The sequence below is a fragment of the Melozone crissalis genome, unplaced genomic scaffold (assembly GCF_028551555.1).
Source record: "Melozone crissalis strain CALT ecotype California unplaced genomic scaffold, PUWL_Pcris_2 ptg000004l_1, whole genome shotgun sequence".
NCBI lineage: Eukaryota > Metazoa > Chordata > Aves > Passeriformes > Passerellidae > Melozone > Melozone crissalis.
Window position 1 is genome coordinate 28,923,597 of NW_026535782.1, and position 19,577 is coordinate 28,943,173.

The 19,577-nt window shown below is 38.1% G+C and overlaps 1 protein-coding gene across 9 annotated transcripts in view; it reads right to left on the bottom strand.

Annotated features, from left to right (window-relative positions):
- KCNC2 (potassium voltage-gated channel subfamily C member 2) overlaps nucleotides 1-19,577 on the bottom strand; it is a 100,122-nt gene that overhangs the window by 4,471 nt on the left and 76,074 nt on the right. For 4 of the 9 annotated variants that reach the window (XM_054279267.1, XM_054279277.1, XM_054279256.1 and 1 more), the window contains exons 2-4: nucleotides 4,999-5,929; nucleotides 4,540-4,671; nucleotides 2,438-2,605 (exon numbers count right to left, since the gene is read on the bottom strand). In XM_054279267.1, the coding sequence (XP_054135242.1) occupies nucleotides 2,438-2,605; nucleotides 4,540-4,671; nucleotides 4,999-5,929 (1,231 nt within the window). The remainder of the gene's footprint in view (nucleotides 1-2,437; nucleotides 2,606-4,539; nucleotides 4,672-4,998; nucleotides 5,930-19,577) is intronic. The other 5 variants (XM_054279306.1, XM_054279316.1, XM_054279296.1 and 2 more) reach the window with 2 other exon arrangements.

A 19,577-nucleotide genomic window follows, 5' to 3' on the forward strand; every position in this document is an offset into this window, starting at 1 on the left:
TAAAGCAAATGCATAACCTCATGTCTACTAAAACATTGTGCAATGTTCCCTCCAGATGGCAAGGGCAGGCTAGACTGTGATACTACACAGAATTCAGATACATTTCTGAAACAGCCTCCAGTTTCTGAGTTTTTATCAGTATTTAAACAGACTAGAAAGAATTTTGTTTGAAAAGGGAATCGAAGAGAAGCACAATGCTAGTTTATATATTTAAACTCCCTGTAAACATAAAGCTTATTAAAAAAATCAAAATAATCAGGTAGCTTTTCCGCATAAAAATAGGAAAGTAGTTTTTAAGATTATTTTCTTGCTACTCTTCTAATGATAAAAGGAAAGAACTGAGAGAGGAAGATGGTAATGATTATAAAGAAAGTAGAAACTCCTAAAAAATGAAAACGAGATACACAAGATGAATAGTGAGAGATGCTTGATCCAAAATCAGTTCTTTTCAGGTATATTAATGGATCAGGTCTGAATCAGTATCATCTTGGAGATGGAGATGCAAAAAGCTCACAATAAATTATAATTGAACAACCAAGAATCAACCAAGGAACCAACCAAACAAGAAGAATGTACCAAAAGAAGGAAAGAAGGAAAGGGTAAAAACAAAATGTGAAAGTAGTAGACTTGATGTATGAATGACATTCAAGCATTCAAACCTATTTGTATATTATTTGAAGATATTTTCTGCTTATGGGCTAGCTTCTCCACTCTGTATAAAATACACTCCAAAGCCAATGACTAAAACATTTCAGCCTCAATTGAGATTATCATCAGAGCCAGGCAAAGAGCATATTTCTCATCAAAAAACTACCCATTCTGAACTCAAGCCCCAGTTTTTCTAGTAAAAACTACAAAATCTAAAAAAGTTACCAAAAAAAATTTATTTTAAATCTAGATTTACAAATTAAAATGTTCCAGGACAAAATAGGTTTTACTGCTATATAAATACGTCTTTAGTAGCTGATGGGTAACTTCTTTTATTATTTCTGATCTGCTCTAGTCATGGTTACCACCATAACTTGCTGAGTGAAGTCAAAAAGCTGATCATGCAAGATGCCATGGTACTCTACCTTATCCAGGTATTCTTGACCTCCTCAAAGACTCTTAGCATTAGAGATATTTTAAATAATCCTAGTTGTTGAGAAGACAGTGAAATATACGCTCAGTGAAAAATGTAGTAAATTCGTGTAAAAACATGCTTGCAATGATTTTTCATTTAAGCTAAACATTAAATACAGGAGTACATAAAATGTCCGAGCATAGAGTCATACTCTGCAAATGCCATACACGTGGAACTGGTTGTATATCTGCCTTCACAGGTTTAAACTATTGAGCTTATGCTCTGAAGGGCAAAAAGAGCATTGGCAGAACAATCCAAGAGAACTCCCTTAGATATATGGCTGGCTGGGACAGCTATGTTTGCTATACACCAAGCAAGTTTGGGAAAAATAAAAAAAAAGCCAGAAAAAACTCGGGCAAAAATGTTTGTCCAGTGCCACATGGCTACTTCAGATGAACTCTGAGGTGAACAACTACACTTCAGCACTCAGGAATGCAAAATCTGTCTGAATGATCCAAGGTCAGAGGAATATAATTTGCCAAGAAACAAAAGCAGTTCCTATCTAAGGAAATGGGAAGATTACCACTGGCATGCTGATCTTAGGGCTCTGTCCTGATGTTAGGTTTGCAGCCACAGCCAGATGTGGCCTGCTGGGGTAGAAATAATCAGTCACGTCGGAGATACAAGCACAAAACAGTTTTGCAAACTCCACCTGGGCACTCCCATCCTACTGAGCAGGATGTAATCAGATTTGAAGAGGCTAAATAACTAGAAAGGCATTTTTAACACCTTGAAAGGTTAAGCACTGTTTTACTACATAGCTGAATTATGGATGGGGTAGACAGTAATATTTTAGTATCAGTGGTTAGTATTACCAAGGGAAAAAATAGTTTTTGGCATTATCAGCTCAAAATTTTGTTTGAAAGAAACCTAACTAGCATCTCAGGATATGCTTTTTTGTGTTCAGAAATGTTGTTTACTTCTGACATGTCAACCTTAAAAGTTTATTCAGCTGTAAATTTTATAAAGAGCAGACTACAGTTATAATATGATTAATTTGTCTTTTAGAATGACAAGTTATATTGAGTGATGAGTGGTTGAATGAGCAAGGTCTGAATTGCAGGCTTTTCCACTAGAGATTACGGGCAAATGAAGACACAAGTGAAATGAGTGTCCAACATCAAGCACATTTTTTGAAGACTAAAGGGGATGAGTGTTTCTAAAAGGAAAAGAATGACTAGAAGTAAAGAAAAAAAGGTACATTGTGAGTACAGTCTTTCCTCTTAGAGCATTGTGCACATCATTTACTCTAAGATTGTTTTCCACAAGCACATTGCTGAGTAACCTTTATGATCTAATGAAAGAAGTCCATACCTTTCCTGATCCCTCCATCAGTAGCACACGTGTAATCACCTGTTGTCAGTAGGAAACATGTTCCCCCTCTTCTGTTTTTGTCTCTTGTACTAGAACGTCTGATGGGAGGGAGCCTTTCACCAGGTGAGAGTGGCTGCTCACTTCCTGCACTGTCTTCACCTGATAACACTGGTTAAAGCACCATGCCCATTTACAGACAATAATGAATGAGGAAATGAGACATCACAAAGAGCTTACGCTGAATGCCAGATATTCCCATCACTCAAAAAGTAGATATAAAGTAAATCATTAGAAGAAAACAAGATTGCAATTCATCATTAATCAGTACAAAATGGCAAAAGATATACGTTTTGTTCAAGAATAAATAATCTTTTGACTTTCCTGTTCTTCTTCTAAAATTTGAATAAAATTAGATTAAACTAACATGAAGAAATAATCAAACCAAGGCTCAGTTATTCACCTACTCTGGGCTGTAACTTGTCAGAACACAGTCAGCCTTGGATATTTCAAACACTTATTTACTATTTTGGCTATCATTTTTGCTAAACAAGAGGTCAGTCATGTTAGGCGTTTTTGTTTAGAATATATAGTTTAATGTTTTAAAGACAAGCCCTCACCCAGAAGGACTATATTTTCAATATTTGGCACTATACACTGTTTATTAACACACTTAGCTTTCATTTCCATATTTATTACACTTGCACTGCTTGTCATCATAAGTACCCAACATTAAATGCTGTCTTGGTCTCTGTACTTTATTTTGTCAAACGGCAAAACTTGTACCTCTCCTGATTTGTCACTCCCAAAGGACTCTCTTTTAAAATTATCTACTGTTTCAAATTCAGGCCACACTTCAGGAAAGAAAATCTCTTCTCAGTATAGCACATAACTTCAGCTTTACCTTTGCATGTAAACCTGCACATGGTTTTTTTTCTGAACTGAGAATGCAAAGGGCAGAATTCAGCCTTGAAGTTTTGCACATAATTCATAGTGACTCTAATAACATTCTCTACCAGAAATAAAGGTACAGTGCATGATGTGAGTGGTGGCACTACTGAAAAGGAAGATAACACTTTAAAATGGCTTCTTCTTGCGTGTCTGCTTTCTCTCTAACTTCAAGGATTATAACCCCTTGTAAATAAAGCTGCAGACACAAAAAAATAGTGTCTCTTAATGAGAGACACAGTGATCACACTGAGCCGTCTCCATCCAGAATACCTTCGGTAGGACCTGATGGCATGAAAAAGGTGTTATCATTCACAATTTAAAGATGCTACCTCAAAGGTTATCAGTCAAAGCACTGAAAAACTACCCATATTTTACTGTCAGTCTGAGTCTTTTCAAGTGTTTCCATCCTTTTAAATACATTTAGGATGTTCAAAAAACTGTGTTAATTTGTGAACAGTAACTCAGAGAGTGAAACTGAGCTTCCTTGAACAGAAATGCTCTCCAGTAACAGAGCAACAGACCGAAGAAGGATATTGCTCAGAGATGGATTTTCCGGACTCTTCTTTTTAAAATCTATATTTCAATTACTGAATTACACCAGTCATGAGTGGTTTTGCTCTTATTATGCTTTAGCAGCTTTACAGCTGGAATCTCATGACTGGTATGTGAGCTTTTAAACAGATTGTATTTGGCTTAAGAATAAATAAACTTAAGAAACAAAAAAATATTCTTGCTGCTAAACTATTTAATTATACTGAGAGGTAAAATTTTCTTTTTAATTGCAACAGATTTGGAACATGGAGCAGTGGCTTGGAGGAACTGAGGCTGTCATTTGATAGGCAATTTCACTGAGTAAAGCAAAAAATACTCCTTATTCATCATTTGGAACTCTAACAAATAAGGTAATAGAAATCACAAAAATCAACTGTAATAGCGATGATGGTGCTAAGGGCTGTCATTTTCTTTTTTCTTGACAAGATTTACATCAGCTATGCTAGTATAATTTAATGAAGAGTAAATATCATGCAATGTTTCATCTAACACAGATGAAGGAGATTCTTTTAGCCAGGGAAGCAGAATGCCAAATGGAAAGAAAACTAGAAAGAAAATTTCTTCCTATTTCCTTTGAGTGCTGGGCTTTGGATGTAAAGCACCTGCTCCTTTTAAATGACTGCTTCTTTGTAGGATCTTGCTTAACAGGCCACGATGTGGCACAGGCAAAGCTGACACAAGAGACAGACACTGAGGCAAAACACCATGGAGTCCAACAGGGTGGGACACGGTGGCTGCTCAAATAGTCACAGTCATGCAGAAAAACAAGAAACATCCATACAACGCAACAAACAACAGGCAAAAGAAAAGGTTGATATCATCAGCAGGAAAGCATTCTCAACAGAGCAAGCAAAACTGTATAGACCAGCTACATAGAGGTTTGGGAACATCACTATACCTATTTTTGTCCTCTATGAGACTGACACACGCAAATGTTGGAGGGGAGAAGGGTGGGAGCTACATCTTCTCCTGGCAGAAAGACTGGCTGCTTTCTGACCCCTACCAAACATACTGGTCTATAAAGTGTTTTCAGAGGACATGCATTTCCAGTGGGGTCCTACCTGATGATCTGTTGTGTTCCATCAGCTGGTTGTCCTTGCCCAGGCAGATGTCACCCTGCGTGCTATTGCAGGCCATGTTCAAGTCTGTCTTGCAGAAGGTGGGTGAGCTGGCTTGAGGAGCAGGAGGGATGTGCTTCTTTCGCTTCCTTGGCAGTTTCTGCTTTGCCATGGCCAGGGAGTAGTACATCCCAAAATTGTTAACTATCACAGGCACGGGCATGGCTATGGTGAGCACTCCCGCCAGGGCACACAGGGCTCCCACCAGCATGCCTGACCAAGTCCGTGGATACATATCCCCATATCCCAGGGTGGTCATGGTGACTACAGCCCACCAGAAGCCAATGGGGATGTTTTTGAATTGTGTGTGTTCACTTGCTGACGGGTCATTAGGCTGGGCTCCCACCCGCTCTGCGTAGTAGATCATAGTGGCAAATATCAAAACACCAAGTGCCAGGAATATTATCAGCAGCAGAAATTCATTGGTGCTGGCTCGCAGAGTGTGGCCCAGCACCCTGAGGCCCACAAAGTGCCGGGTGAGCTTGAAAATCCGGAGGATCCTGACGAACCTTACCACCCTGAGGAAACCAAGCACGTCCTTAGCAGCTTTGGAGGAGAGCCCACTCAGGCCCACTTCTAGGTAAAAGGGCAGGATGGCCACAAAGTCAATGATATTCAAGAGGTTTTTGACGAATTCAAGTTTGTTGGGAGAAAAAATAACACGTACTAAAAATTCAAATGTAAACCATACCACGCAGACTCCTTCCACATATGTCAGTGCAGGATCTGTCTCAATCTCATACTGTAACACAGCTTCTGTCCCGTTGATGACCTGCTCAGTTTTGTTTATAATAGTGTTGAAAGCCTCATGTGTTTCCAGGCAGAAGGTTGTGATTGAAACTAAGATGAAGAATAAAGAGGCAAAAGCGATGAACTGAAACACAAAGAGATAAAAAGAGACATCAGAACCACACAGGTCTTCACATTAACACAAATGATGTCTGTGTTTATAGTAAAACTTTTACTCATTCTTCCCCAAATGGCAGACAAATTCATACACATAAAAATTTCCATCTAGGCCAGAGAAGAGCAGCAGACAGCTCTCACATGCAGGTCAGGAGTCCAGGAGCAGGAAAAGCCTTGGCAATGGATTTTGTCAATCATGACAAAATGCAACTCATTAGGAAAGTGACAACAATTTCTTTAATCTGTTCTAAATTGTCTGAACTTGATTCAGTTGTCAAGGTTCCTTTCAATCAGTCCCCATACACACCAACCACAGCAGTATTTACACACGTCCAGCTCTCACACAGTGAAACATGTGGGCTGACCCTAACAGTCTTGAGATTATGGTTCAGAACTCACACCTGTCTTGAAGAGCACCTCACAGGGATCTAGGACCAGATCCAAAGTCTGGGTTTCCTTTAGATTTTCAATGATTTAAAAATACAGGATATTTACCGATAGAAAATGCCTTCTGTGTTACAGGTAGAGTTGGTTGCATAGCCTACTATGTTTGTAGTCATCCATCACTGATTCTCTTGGGCAGCACTAAAAGTAACCCTTCCAGAACCTCACACACTGTGGTGGCAGAGTTTTGTCACATTCTTAGGATCCACAATCCTGCTAACCAGGTTACAAATTCAGGGCAATACAAACAAAAAGGGAAATACAAATTCAGTTCTAGTAGAGGCACGTGAATTAATAAAATACAGGTAAATAATCTGGAAACAGCCATCACAAAAGATTATTTAGGACTTAAAAAGCACAGACTGCCTGATCTTCAATTCAGCCATCACAGATGAATAACAGAGAACATCCAGGACAGGGTCTCAAAAATGAACACTGAGCCAAATAGCTAGAGCAGGAGATAGATTTTCTTACACTGAGGAATATACACCAAATGAGAAGGTGTTTTGAGGTCAACTGCTCCTTTGCTACAATAGTCAACTTCTTTTCAACGACATCACAACCAGTTTAGCTAGCATTCAGCAGCAGTGGTGTAGTATATAAATAACAACAGTTTTTATTTTGAATTTGCATCTTAATAAATATTTTATAGCCAATATTATTCTGGGGAAAAAAGCCTTCTGGAGACATGAAGACTTTTGAAAATGTTAGGGGCCCAAGGAGGCAAAAAGTTGCCAAACCAGGTTAAGAATATCTAGTATCTAGTTACCACACTGAAATCTTGAATGTAATTGGAAAAATCTAGATGCAAGGCAGATAAAATAACAGCCATAAACCGGAATGCCTTTGTTCTGCCACTTTAATCCAAGATACAGCATTGTGGCAAAACTAATTTTGTGTACTTCGGATATCCATGACTGAATTTAGTATTAGCATTCATATTTAGTGCTATGTGTCACAGGAACTCATTTAGGCTTGCACAATACTGAATGCTGGTATTTTTCTAACACAGAACACTTGTTAGACAATAAAATATTGTCGCCACAACCTGTAAAGAGAATTCCTTTTATTCTGGAAACAAGTTTGAATTTGCAGTGCAGGTCTGGCAAATTTATTACATTCAGATTCATGAGATGGATCTGTGAAAAAACCCATATAACTACCTATATCAGATGTTTGCAGGTTATTTATGGCTTCCTTTCCCCAGTCAAGGAAACAAAAGTTATTACACCATGCCCTACAATTGCAAACACTCTAAATCTGTTAGCTTTCAAAAAGTACTGACTCAGAGACTGAACTGAACACTTATCATCCAGTCTGGACTTCTAGCCACAAGCTAAGCAAACAGTCTTACACTGTCTGATTTTTACTGAACAGGCTTTTCTGCCCTTGCCTTAGCTACAAATTTGCTGCATGCTCATAGCTCACAGCACCTGACACCAACATACACAAAAAAGCCTCAGTCTTGTGTAGGACAACTTGTGAGAGTCAGCAAATACAACCAGATTTATAAAACCTAAGTGAATTAATCTCAGCAGATCTTTGCAAAACTTCTCCACAAGAGAAACAGAGAATGTGTATCAGACTCTAAGCCACTGGTGGGCTAAGAATGACCCTTGGGTGTCTCCTAGAGCATCCTCCAGAATCCTTCTACACAGGTAAGCATGGAAAAAGCAAACAAATCTTTGGAGGCTGAGTCACTGAAGATAAGTCAGCATTGTAGTTTGGGAAGGAACTTTTGGCAGACAAAATATTGGGCAACCTCTTCAACAGCAATACTGGTGATTTCAGACAACTGTGAAAATCTTTTTGTCTGAAAATAAAAGAAAACTACATTCAGCCTAACCAAAGTAAAATTTACCAACAATTGAATAATTTACCAACAACTCAGATATGACAAGGATTAACTGTGCATTCAACAGTGCAGTGAAGCCAACAGTATGTAAATAATTACCACTGTTTTCTGGACTGTATTTCAGAGTCCATTCAGGTTCAGAAACCTTCTAAAAAATGCCAAATGCCACGAGAGTAACTACAGGTAGAACTGCCTGACAAGCTATTTATTACTGTTTTGCTTAACATTGACACTGCATTGACATTGCACTTGGCAAGGCAGATTGAAATTTTTAGCTGTGCACCTACATTCAGTGTTTTATTATCCCTAAAGGAAAAAGACATTCAGTCATGCCCAAAATCTATCCTGAAGATAGTCATGTTCCAGAGGTTAGAACAAAGACAAGAAAACACTATCAATCTGGCGACAGATTTCTCGGTAAGCCTGCAATAAGCATTCATATAAATGTAAAACAATAAGTTGTACACATTTTTCCATGCATATGCATGCCATCACTGATTTTGAGCAAAGACACACATTCCTTTTATCTCTCATTGCATTTGGTTTTAAACTGCCAGCTCCTTGGATAAGGAGGGAGCTTGCATAGCATCTAGCAAGATGAAGCCTCATACATGAGACCTACACTGTTACTGCAATAATGAGAGGATTCAGAGAACATGCAAGAAGCAAATGCAAAGAACAATGCAAGTAGGAACATTTTATCAGTAAAACAACAAATGATTAGGGATTAATCTTGTATTAACAAAGATGCTTTGTTAGTATTATGTTACCTGTCAGGCAATGTGTTGAAAAGTTTTTCATACACAGCTGCAATGATAGAAACTAAATGAAGTCATGTGCTATCCCCATTTTATGCTTTCCTTCTCCTTCATCCTAATTCCAGCTTCTCTAAAGTAATTAGCCTCTAAAAATACATCCATTTTTGTCATGTAAGCAAGTACCACATTACAGAAAAAGCCAGTACAGATTTGAAGTCACAGATTCTCTGGTGGATGTGCCCAGCCAAGTTCTATTCCTCAGTCCTGCAATAGTTCCTCAGTCCACAATAGCCAGGGTAACACACACAGCTTTCTGGTTTTTTAGCTTTTTACTTTTATGAAGCACAAAAATCTAAAAGGAGTTAGCGTGATCATTATTTCAGAAAGGTTACAGCAAGAGACAATTTTCCGTTTGAATCATTAGCAGCCTTTCACCATGAGAAGTTCTGAAAACTTTGGTTTTGACTAGTTGCAAGACAAGTTCAGCCTTGGTACAGAGCAAAACATCTTATTCACTCCCTTTTCTAAACCAAACATTGCAGCACTAACACATTTTTTGACAGTCTTCAAAAAAAAGCTGAAGAAAAATTTTCAAATAATATCCACGTAATCATGATCTTTTCCTCATTTCTTAAAAAGGGGTTGTTTTTTTTTTAAGTAATTGGTTCTTGTTTGCTTCAATGGATGAGATAAAATTAACTTTCTTCATTTAGGTTTTCTTTTTTCCTCCTGAAGGAACCGTCTTTCTAAGCGACAGAATGGTTGTTGGCACACTCTGCGGCCACCGTTTGAAATTCAAATTAACACAAATTGAATTAATAAAAAGTTCAGTCCATTTTTTCCATAAGAGAGCAGTTAAAAGTTACAAAAATGTTCAGTATGTAATACACAGCATGTAGAGCATTCCTCATTGAGCAGTTAAAGCTCTCAGGAGGTTGCTGATTCCCTCTGCTCACAGTTTGAAGGCAGTGTGCACCCAATTTTGTTCTTGTGTGTCAGCATCACACGTTCAGACAGTAGAGATTCCATCTCCCAGCTTGTCTAGTTGACAGGATCACCAGCCAAGCTCTGTTGCTAACTTCTACTAACATTCACAGTAAGTGGATTAATCATATATACCTCAATTTTCAATGAAGCACATAAATCTAGAGTGTGAGGTGCCTGCAGTTAACTTGTTAGAAATTATAAAGAAAACTTTATGATTCTTACTTTGAACTCAGTGTTTCATGGGGGACCGAGCAGCTCAGAGTTTAAAGCAATTTCAAAATTGACAACCAATTCTAGAACACCAAATTGAGCAGCCTGCGGATTAGCAGAACTTTTATGAGTCCAAAGTCATGTTTTACCTTGCACATAGCTCCTTACGTGCCTAGAAAAATTAAGGTCACTAAAAATTGTGGCTGCAAATGACCTGACAACAGTCTTAGCTCACAGGCTATGTCTGGATTTTCCAGTAGGAAAAGGCACAAGGTCAGAGGAAGCTGTGGCTCACACCTGACCCACAAACATATGCTTCCTTTTCAAGCAAACCCAGACATGTCATTGTCCTGGGATGGAGCCAGGGCCTTGCTGAGCCATTCTAAGGCTCAACAGCTTAGACAGAGCCCAAACAAAGCAACCGTGGAGCTGGAAACTGATTCTTGCATTTAGGTGTATTATACATATTCATAAAATCAGACTGACCCTAATCCATATTTAAAATAGGTTTCTTCTGTCCATCCCATGCCCCTAAATAGACAATTATTTCTACATAGTTATTTAATGTTCCAAAATGGACAGGTCATAGTCAGTGAAGAGGTTAATGCACAGCAAAGTGTTAATTGCCACAGTCATCCTAACTTCTCGCTTCATATTTAAGTTTTGAATAAAATCTCTCACCATATTTCAGTGTTTTCCCAAAAAAAACAATCCCAAAAAAATATATGTATCTTGTCTGGATGCAACTTGTTCTGCGGTTGGATTCTCAACACCTACTCTTTCAACTCCCCTCTCTGTAATGTAATGTATATTTTGTATCATGAGCACTTAGTAGCAGCTTTTAAGAATCATTTAGTTTGAGTTACATTCCAGGACACAGAAGGTTTGCCCTTGACATACTTGACAATGGAAAAAGAAAATGACTGAATATTTAATAAGCCCTTGAAAATACAACACTTAATGTTCTCTAATGCAGGTACAGAATTGCCTTTAAAGAACTAAGATCAAAACGTTTCTTTAAATAAATTTCTTCACAGGCACATTATGAGATTTAATACATGTGTGTTGCTAGAACTTAAAATGATTTTTAAAAATCAGTATTCCTCCCCACCACACTCACAGACTAAAAATATAACTATAAAGCATCCAAGAAAAGAGACTGTGATGATTTTTTTCTAAAGAAACTAACTCTGATGGCTTGCTCACTATTATAATCAAAATCCTACTTTCATTAAAAAAGGTAAGAGATTACTGAACAACTTATTTTTTCTGACCAAAACAAGAGTAGAGGAGTTTCCACCCATGGGTTCTTTGCTTTCCCAGATCATTCATGCTAACCAGAACCCTCAAAACTGGGCAAATTCTTTTGGACAATAGAAAACTTAAATGGAAAGCAGTATTTTTTTGTAGTACCATACTCATTTTGATAAATAAAAAAAGGTCCAAACTCTGGAGATTTAAAAATTATTCCGTGATGTCTGCTCACATTTGTTAGTTTAAGCCTCATCTTTTCATATTTCAGAATATAAAACAAATTATTTGAAAAAAATAACGGATTCAGTTTCTTCCTCATACCAGCCCTCTGACCACAAAAAGTAAGCTGATCTATGCATTACCTGCACCTACTCTCACTGACTGCAAGAAGTTAAGTCATATTTATGCATTACAAAATTTTATTTTACAGATTTCCTTCACATGTATTTTTAAACTCATAGAGCTATTGCTTAGGCTGAAATAGTTAACAGTTGTTATACCAAAATTATATACTCCCATCATAAACATAATAAGCTTATATTAATTTTTTTTGTCTCTGTCAAGGTTCAGGAAAGCAAAGTATTTTTTCCTATAAATCTTCCATAAATTTTTCTGGTCATATTTTCCAGAAGCCTTTTTTATTCTTTTAGAAATTCAAACTGTCAGTTTCTGAAATTCCTCTCGCTCTGCAGGGAGACTGAATGAGACCCAGTCAAACAGAGAATAGAGCCAAAATCACATACTGTTTCTAATCAGTCCTATCTAACTTGCAATGCTGATTTTTTAATCTAGTTTTATAGCTGCTTAGTCATATAAAACCAAAGTCTCAAAAAAAATCCCATAAAAATGCAATAAATTTGGGCATTCAATGAGAATATGACTCAACTGTGAATGTTACTTATGCAGAAAAAGAAGCTGCATTTGTAAAGTACATGGCATGCTTCACTCAAAGTAGCAACTAACCTTGGCAATGAAATCACAGAATTAGATACCACTTCCAGCTCTAAAGAGAGTTCCTTTTGTTTAGATTTGACAGATTGTCCTCATTTCTGATTTCAACATGATAGATTTTTTTTTCCTCTGTTTGATTCCATCTGGCTATCAGGAGGCTGTTAAAATCCTAATGTGATATCAGAATGAGCTCTTGTGATGAACTTCCCTCTCTATGTAGTTTAATGTTCTGTGTGGCACAACTTGAACATTATTGGGCATTTTACATAAACCCAAATACCTCACCACACATACCATCAACCTCTTCACAACTCTTTTTCTCAAAGCTGCTATTCTTCCTTAGCTGTCAGTTGCCTATAAAAAACTATCATTTCAAGAAAAACTAAAAAGAAGGCAAAGTCACAAGTTTTTAGGGCATGATGCATTTTCAGTGCACTGTATCTGGATATACTTAGTAAGAAGTACTAGGATATACTTAGTAAGAAAACAAATACCATCAAAACCTACTAACCAAACTACTGGCATTTAAACTATAAGCTCAAGGCAAACATACTATCAATTTACTTCACCACTCATAAATCATATTCTCTCACATTATTTCTCTCCAAAGATTAAGGAATTAGTACAGACATAGCATTTTAAACTAACCATCAAAGGACAAACAAAAACATGGTACATAAAGTATCAGGCACTAAGTCAAATTATATGTCTCTAAAAATCTGTAAAGCGTCCTCTTTCTGGGGAATAATGTGGAATGTCAGCATTAAAGTGGGTTTTTTTAAATGTCTACATAAAGATTTACCAGCCCAACGTTAGCATCCTAATTGGGAAACTCTGGCCACCATAATATCTCAACCAACATCAAGCCACAGCTACAACAGTTCCTGCCAATATTTTTGTTTTCATCCTACAAAAGACAGGTCTACTCTTTTCAAATCCCCAGTATAGTTCTACCTCATTTATATCCTCTCCTGCTAACAACATTTGGCATTCAATTTAGCAATTAAACTGCTGCTGTTACAATTCTACACATACTCATAAGTGAATGAAAAAAAACAGTACGGCAATACTTTTATTGATATACTGTCTAAGAACAGCCTATAGCTAATGTCCAATGTTAGATTTATAGTGCAGCAGTATTTACAGTTGAGAGTGACTACTGTCTGTATGTAGTAGTGAGAACATAAATGTTCTCTTGTTTGCTCACTCATTCTTTTCTAATTTGTTATAATTTTAAAACCTGTTGTTTTTTATTACCAGCTGGAGCACAAATAAAAAGGTTATTAATGCATCTTTTCATATTTAGAAATCCAGGCACAAAAATAAGTCACTCTAAGCAAGCTGTTAGGTAAATCAGCAGTCTAACACCAGTTTGACCCAGATACATATCTGATTCAACAAATCCTAGTCACATCTACATTTTAAACCAGATCATAAAGAAAACCAGAGTTACAAATCATTCTGCATTTTAATTGCATTTAATTGATATATATCTTTCTAAGGAATTCAAAACTGATTTACAAAGCTACCCTGATTTAGGCATATGCTCTCCTGCTCAGCATGGAAAACTTTTTCCCCTGCCAAGTAACTGGAAAGAAGACTTGAGCATGAATTTTGTAGCAGGACCACACCTCAGGCAGTGGGATTCCTGGGGACAGGACTGATCTGCTTCCCAGGGCATTCCCTCATACTCCATCCCTCACTGCCTACCATCCAAGAAGATTACTAATTTCCTAAATGACCACTGTTGTTTCCCACTAGGCAAATCAAAATCATCTGACATTGTTGTCCCATGGAGCAGCTCAGTAAAACATGTCACACCAACACACAGCATACATTCCACTGCATGCTACTGCCTCTTGGAGACTCAGCAGAAGTCCTTGAACAGCAATTACACTGCCTCCAGAAGCTTCCTTTTCCTTTCACTTGAATTTATGAAGCTTGCTTCACTTGTGATTTTTCTGAGCTGTGACTGTTGCAGCAATGTTTTTGGTTTAACAGCTAGCTGTGTGCATTATTTTAACTAGACTTGGCATTTATATTCTAGCAATCATTTTATAAAAAGGCACAGCAAGGCTCACTTTGCCCTTGTCTTACTGAAAAGGTCTGCATGGCTATGTGGCTTGATAAGCAAACCACTGCCACTCATTCATTAAACATTGCTGTAAATCAAACAGGCAAAATATTTATAGCAGCTGCAAAAATGCAACGGATGTTCTTCCCTGAGTCAAAGCAAAGGTGAGAAAAAGAGGAATTCACAGCTTGAATTCTGGTCTGGTATAAGACATTCAGAGCTTTCTTATTACTAAAAGAGCATATTCCAAAATGAGCTAAAACTGTCTGAAGGGAAGAAGAATGCAGATTTTGTAGTGTGCATTTCAGCCAATCCCAAATTTACATAATGTGTCAAATTAGCCTCTCTGTTTGCTTTGTTGCCCTTCTCTAGGCTACCCGCTGTTCACTTCATTACAGGAAAGATTAGGCTCTGGGACCTGGCAACCTGAAATACTACACAGGCACTATCTTTCTTTCTGCACTTGATTTATCATGAGAAGTTCCCATTTGCCTCAATGGGTCAAAACTGGAAAAAAAATCTTCAGTATAATACTATTTATTATTAATAGACTTTTACACCCATGCAGACAAATGGAGAAAAGAGAGACATTCTTAATATAAATTAATGAAAATTCTATTATAATGTAGTTTGCCTAGTACATAAATCTCACATCCATTAAAATTACAGAAACATTTTCATCTGTATCATTTCCATCTCACTTAAGCTCTCAGGCTCATTTATGTCTATGTTTCCTCTCCCTGAAAACAAGTCTGATGGCCTAATTTAAAATTACACTTGGGTGAATTCAGAAGAGATTTTGAGGCTTGACGTCCATTAAGATTTGTCACAGAGCCCATCCCAGATTTCACTAGAGAAGCCTTTTCACTAACTCATGTAACCTCTTTTTGTTATCCTGAAACTAATCAAAACATTCTGGAACTACTCACTAGTTTTCCAGGCCTGTGTCTTTCCTGTACAACATAATAAGACTCCTACTGCCAGTGCTGGAATGAAAATTACTAAACTACTTCTTAAAAATTGAAGGGATGGAACCATTTTCTAGCTACTCAAAAGTGTATTCAAAGTCCTCAAACTGCTGATTAACAGGTCTCATTTGACTGGAAGCTTTTCCTTCCATACCCTATTCAAGTAGCACTGGGTTAGTTTTTCATACCTGCACCACAGTACAAAAATAGATTTGATACTAATTAGTACCTTTGCTTCATGATTGCAGCGTAGTTATGGGAAAGCAAAACCATAAGGAATAGGATGCCCAGACTGTGGCATTGCCTAACCCTTAGTTGCTTGGTAAGACAGTCCTAATGATGGGCTTCCAGTGGAGCAGGCTTTGTGGAGCAATCTAAGCTTAATAAAAGCAAATCATGAACATAGAAACTTCAGCCTGTGGTTTCCTACAGGAACTGCCACAGTTGCAATCCCACAGAGCAAACCTCTCTGCCACTTGCACCAGCAGGGTAGCCAACAGCAGGAATATTTAACTGACTCATGGCAGAGCACACAGTCCCAAGGCTCAGCAGTCTCCAGCTCCCTGGTTCTACCTTGAAAATCCTCTAGGAAGTACAGATCTTTCCTCCCCACCCTCAGATGTCAAGAGTTTGACCCTTTCTGCATTTCCAACTCCAATGTGTCCCCACCCTGGTACTTTCTCCTCCTGTCCTTCCCTTCCTCCTCAGCCCCAGCTCTGTTCCTCAGGTTCACTGCTGGATCCCAGACTTCCTTCCTCTCTTCTTCTGAGCAACCTGTTCTTACCTTATTTGTATATCCATGTCCTATATCTCTAATAATAATAATTCTTTATTGCCATATGCAGCTCTCTTTCCAGAGCTGATGTGCCTCTGCTCTTCCAAGCCCCAGACTCAGCCTTCACCTCACCTGCTACCTGGCTGCCTGTCCCAGGCTGTTTGCTCAGTTAGTTTGCTCAGCTTGTTAGTCTCAATCTCTTTATCTTTCCACCTCTCTCCACATTTCTGGACCTTCAAGCCCTTGTCCTTTGACATAAATCACAACCACTTTCCTGTTTTCCATCTCCAAAAGTAAGAGATCTTCCTTCTGCTCCAGTGCTGATACCACTCCATGGTCCCCTGGTCCGGCCACCCACTGTCATGTATCTTTTCTCCTCATCTTGCAACCTCATCAGGATTTTTATGCCAGGCTACACTCCCTGTGCAGTTTCTGTGACTTTTATATTTGTATCTGAAGGGCACATGTGCCTGGAAAATCATCTTATTTTTCCAACTGAACTACTGGTCTAATGAAAGATATTTTTTCTTTCAAACTTGGTTTGACTTTGAGATCAAAGCTTCCTCCCCTGCATCACTGAGATTCCAGGAAAATGGCAGGGAGCATATACTGACCCTAATTTTAAAAATCTACCTTCTAATAAAATTAGAACAGCTCCTTTTCAGAGAAATATTTACATCTTTCTATAGTTAAATCACTGAACAATGTATAAAATAGAAACAGTATCTCATCTTTACTCTTTTCCTAGGCCAGAGAGGACAGTGTCCTTGCAGCTCCTCCATGGTCTCACATGACCCTCTGAAAAGTCTCAATATTTTTTTAAAAATAAATACTTGAGATACCTAAATCAATGCACCTTAACACTCTGGTACAGCTGAAAGAGTACCAAAAGAAGTACTTGAAGAAGAATTTCAGGTCAGAAGGGTGTTTTTATGAGAGAGGGAAGGGTAAGACTGCTGAAACTCCTGAGCCTGATGTATGTGAGTATGTTTCAAGTTCACAACACAAACACATAGATCAAAGCTAAATTTAGAGACTGTGAATTATTCATTGCAACTGTAGACAGCTAGGCTTACCTGAACCCTGAGGAACCAAGCATATCACCCCAGACAACACTAGTTCACATGTTTTTTCAGACCTATCTTTTGGCTCCACAGCGCAAAAAAATTGCATGGGTCAACCAGTTACCCAGAATCTTGTTGAAGGTTTTTTGAAAGATAGGTAAATAACTATATGTAGCTTACTTCCACTTTTTAATACATTAAAATTCCATTTAAACTTGTCTCCAGGAACGCAGAAGTGACAGCTCAATTGAGCAGAGAAAGCAAATGTAAGAAAGAGAAAAGCTACCAGTGCAACAGCTTTTAGGATACTCAGACAACTGTGACATTCAGATTTCATCCTCTGTTCAAAGCAGACACTTGAACTGAGATGAACGATAGTTCAAGGCTCTCCTCTAGAACCTGAGAGAAGCATAGCAAAGAGATTACACAAGTTTATGAGAGGGATTATATGACACTGGGCCTGTGATAAGAGAGGATTGGAATCAGAGACCCAAGAGGTTCCCCCAGCCCCTTGCCCCCATGAATATTTTCAAATCCAATTTACACGTCTATTTAATACACAGATTATGTTCTAAGCTACTGCCATTGCAAGCATTAGCCCCGACTCTGTGAACAGCACCATTTCAAATGTATTCCTATTATTTAGCTTAAACATTCTCTTAGAGCTTCATCACCAGTTTGCCCAAGGGACTGACACTAATACTTACTCTCATAGCTGGACTAATCAGCACAAGGACAAATACCAGCAACGCTGTGCATCACCCTGCTGAAGATTCCCTTATTCAAGAGCTTGCTGTTGATGAGCAGAAGCTTGCTAACAGCAGAGGGGAACCATAGAGGACTTGCTTTGTGACTTCAGGAAAACCCAGGACTGAATTCCTGTGTCAGACCTGTCAAGCCACTATGGTATATATATTTCTTCACAACCAGGTGCTGATATGGACAAGAGAACTCATCCCAATCCAGGAGGCTTCAGAAGAAGCCTTCCCAAAATGCCAGGGAAAGCTACTGTTTGTCTACTGCTTATGACAACTCATCTCTTTCAGAGGTATTACAGCTATTCAGAAAATAAATCGCTTTATCATTTTCCTTGTGATTCCAAATGCCACTTATTTTTTAATTTACATTATTAGCTTACTTAGGAAAAAATCAATACTGAAATAAACACAGCAGACCCATTTCAGCATCTTTTAATTACATTCTCCACACAAAGCAGTGTGGGAAGAAATATAAATTAAATCTAATAAAAAAATTTGATGTTCTGGATGTCCAAAATTCACCTACAGTAAAGCAGCCACCAGTAAGAAGTACTCCACTTATCATGTATGTGTCAGAGTGAACATGCCATTGAGTTTGCTGGGGGAGATGTTTTTCTGTGCAACTAGGGCTTTGGGCAAGCTAAAGGCAAAGAACTCTGCACTGGCTATCTTTACAATGGGCTGATTTTATTTATTTATTTTATTTTATTTTATTTTATTTTATTTTTATTTTATTTATCATTTGGGCTGGTGTCTTTCCAAAGATTCTCACAGCAATGAAAGGCAACATTTGCAGCATTCAGTGGAAACTTTGCATTAAGGGAGTTCTCCAGAGAGCATTTTTGTGGTGAAACCAGAGTTAGGAGATCTTTGACATGTCAGGCGACCTTGTTGATGATTATGCACAAAGGGGATCATGGGAGAATGAATTGCCACTGCTGCCACTACCAGGCAGATTATGCTCGCTAGAGACCTTTTGTGACTGTAATCTGCAGAAGGAGTGGCACGCAATGCTGCACTGAGGCACACTGTGCAGCTTCTATTTCCAGTTTAAGTTCTACATGGCATATTTACTGCTGGCACTTTCCTTTCAAGACTAGTTACATCTGCCTGCATACTTCTCTTTTAAAATAGAGCAGGTTACTTGTACATGGAATTAGAAGTGTTGTCCCTGATGAAACATGCATGTAACATACCAGCAGAAGGTGGTCACTGGTGGTGTTTATAAGGCAAACCAAAAAATTAGCAGGATGCCAGTGTACTTACCAACCTCCTAAATCCATTTATTGACCATGAAGTTTCTTTGTTCCTTAAGATGTCCCTTCAGAACTGTAACAAAACTGCATTAAAACATCAGCTGTGGGTTTCTTCTGAAGGGGGGAGTTGTTTTTGGATGGAAACTACTTGGACAGATGATGATCATTAAAATAGTTTAAAGCTTATCACTTGCAGTGTTCAGGATTACTTTGCCAAGCAAGAGCAGAGACACATTAATAGACTGCATATAACAAACCAGGA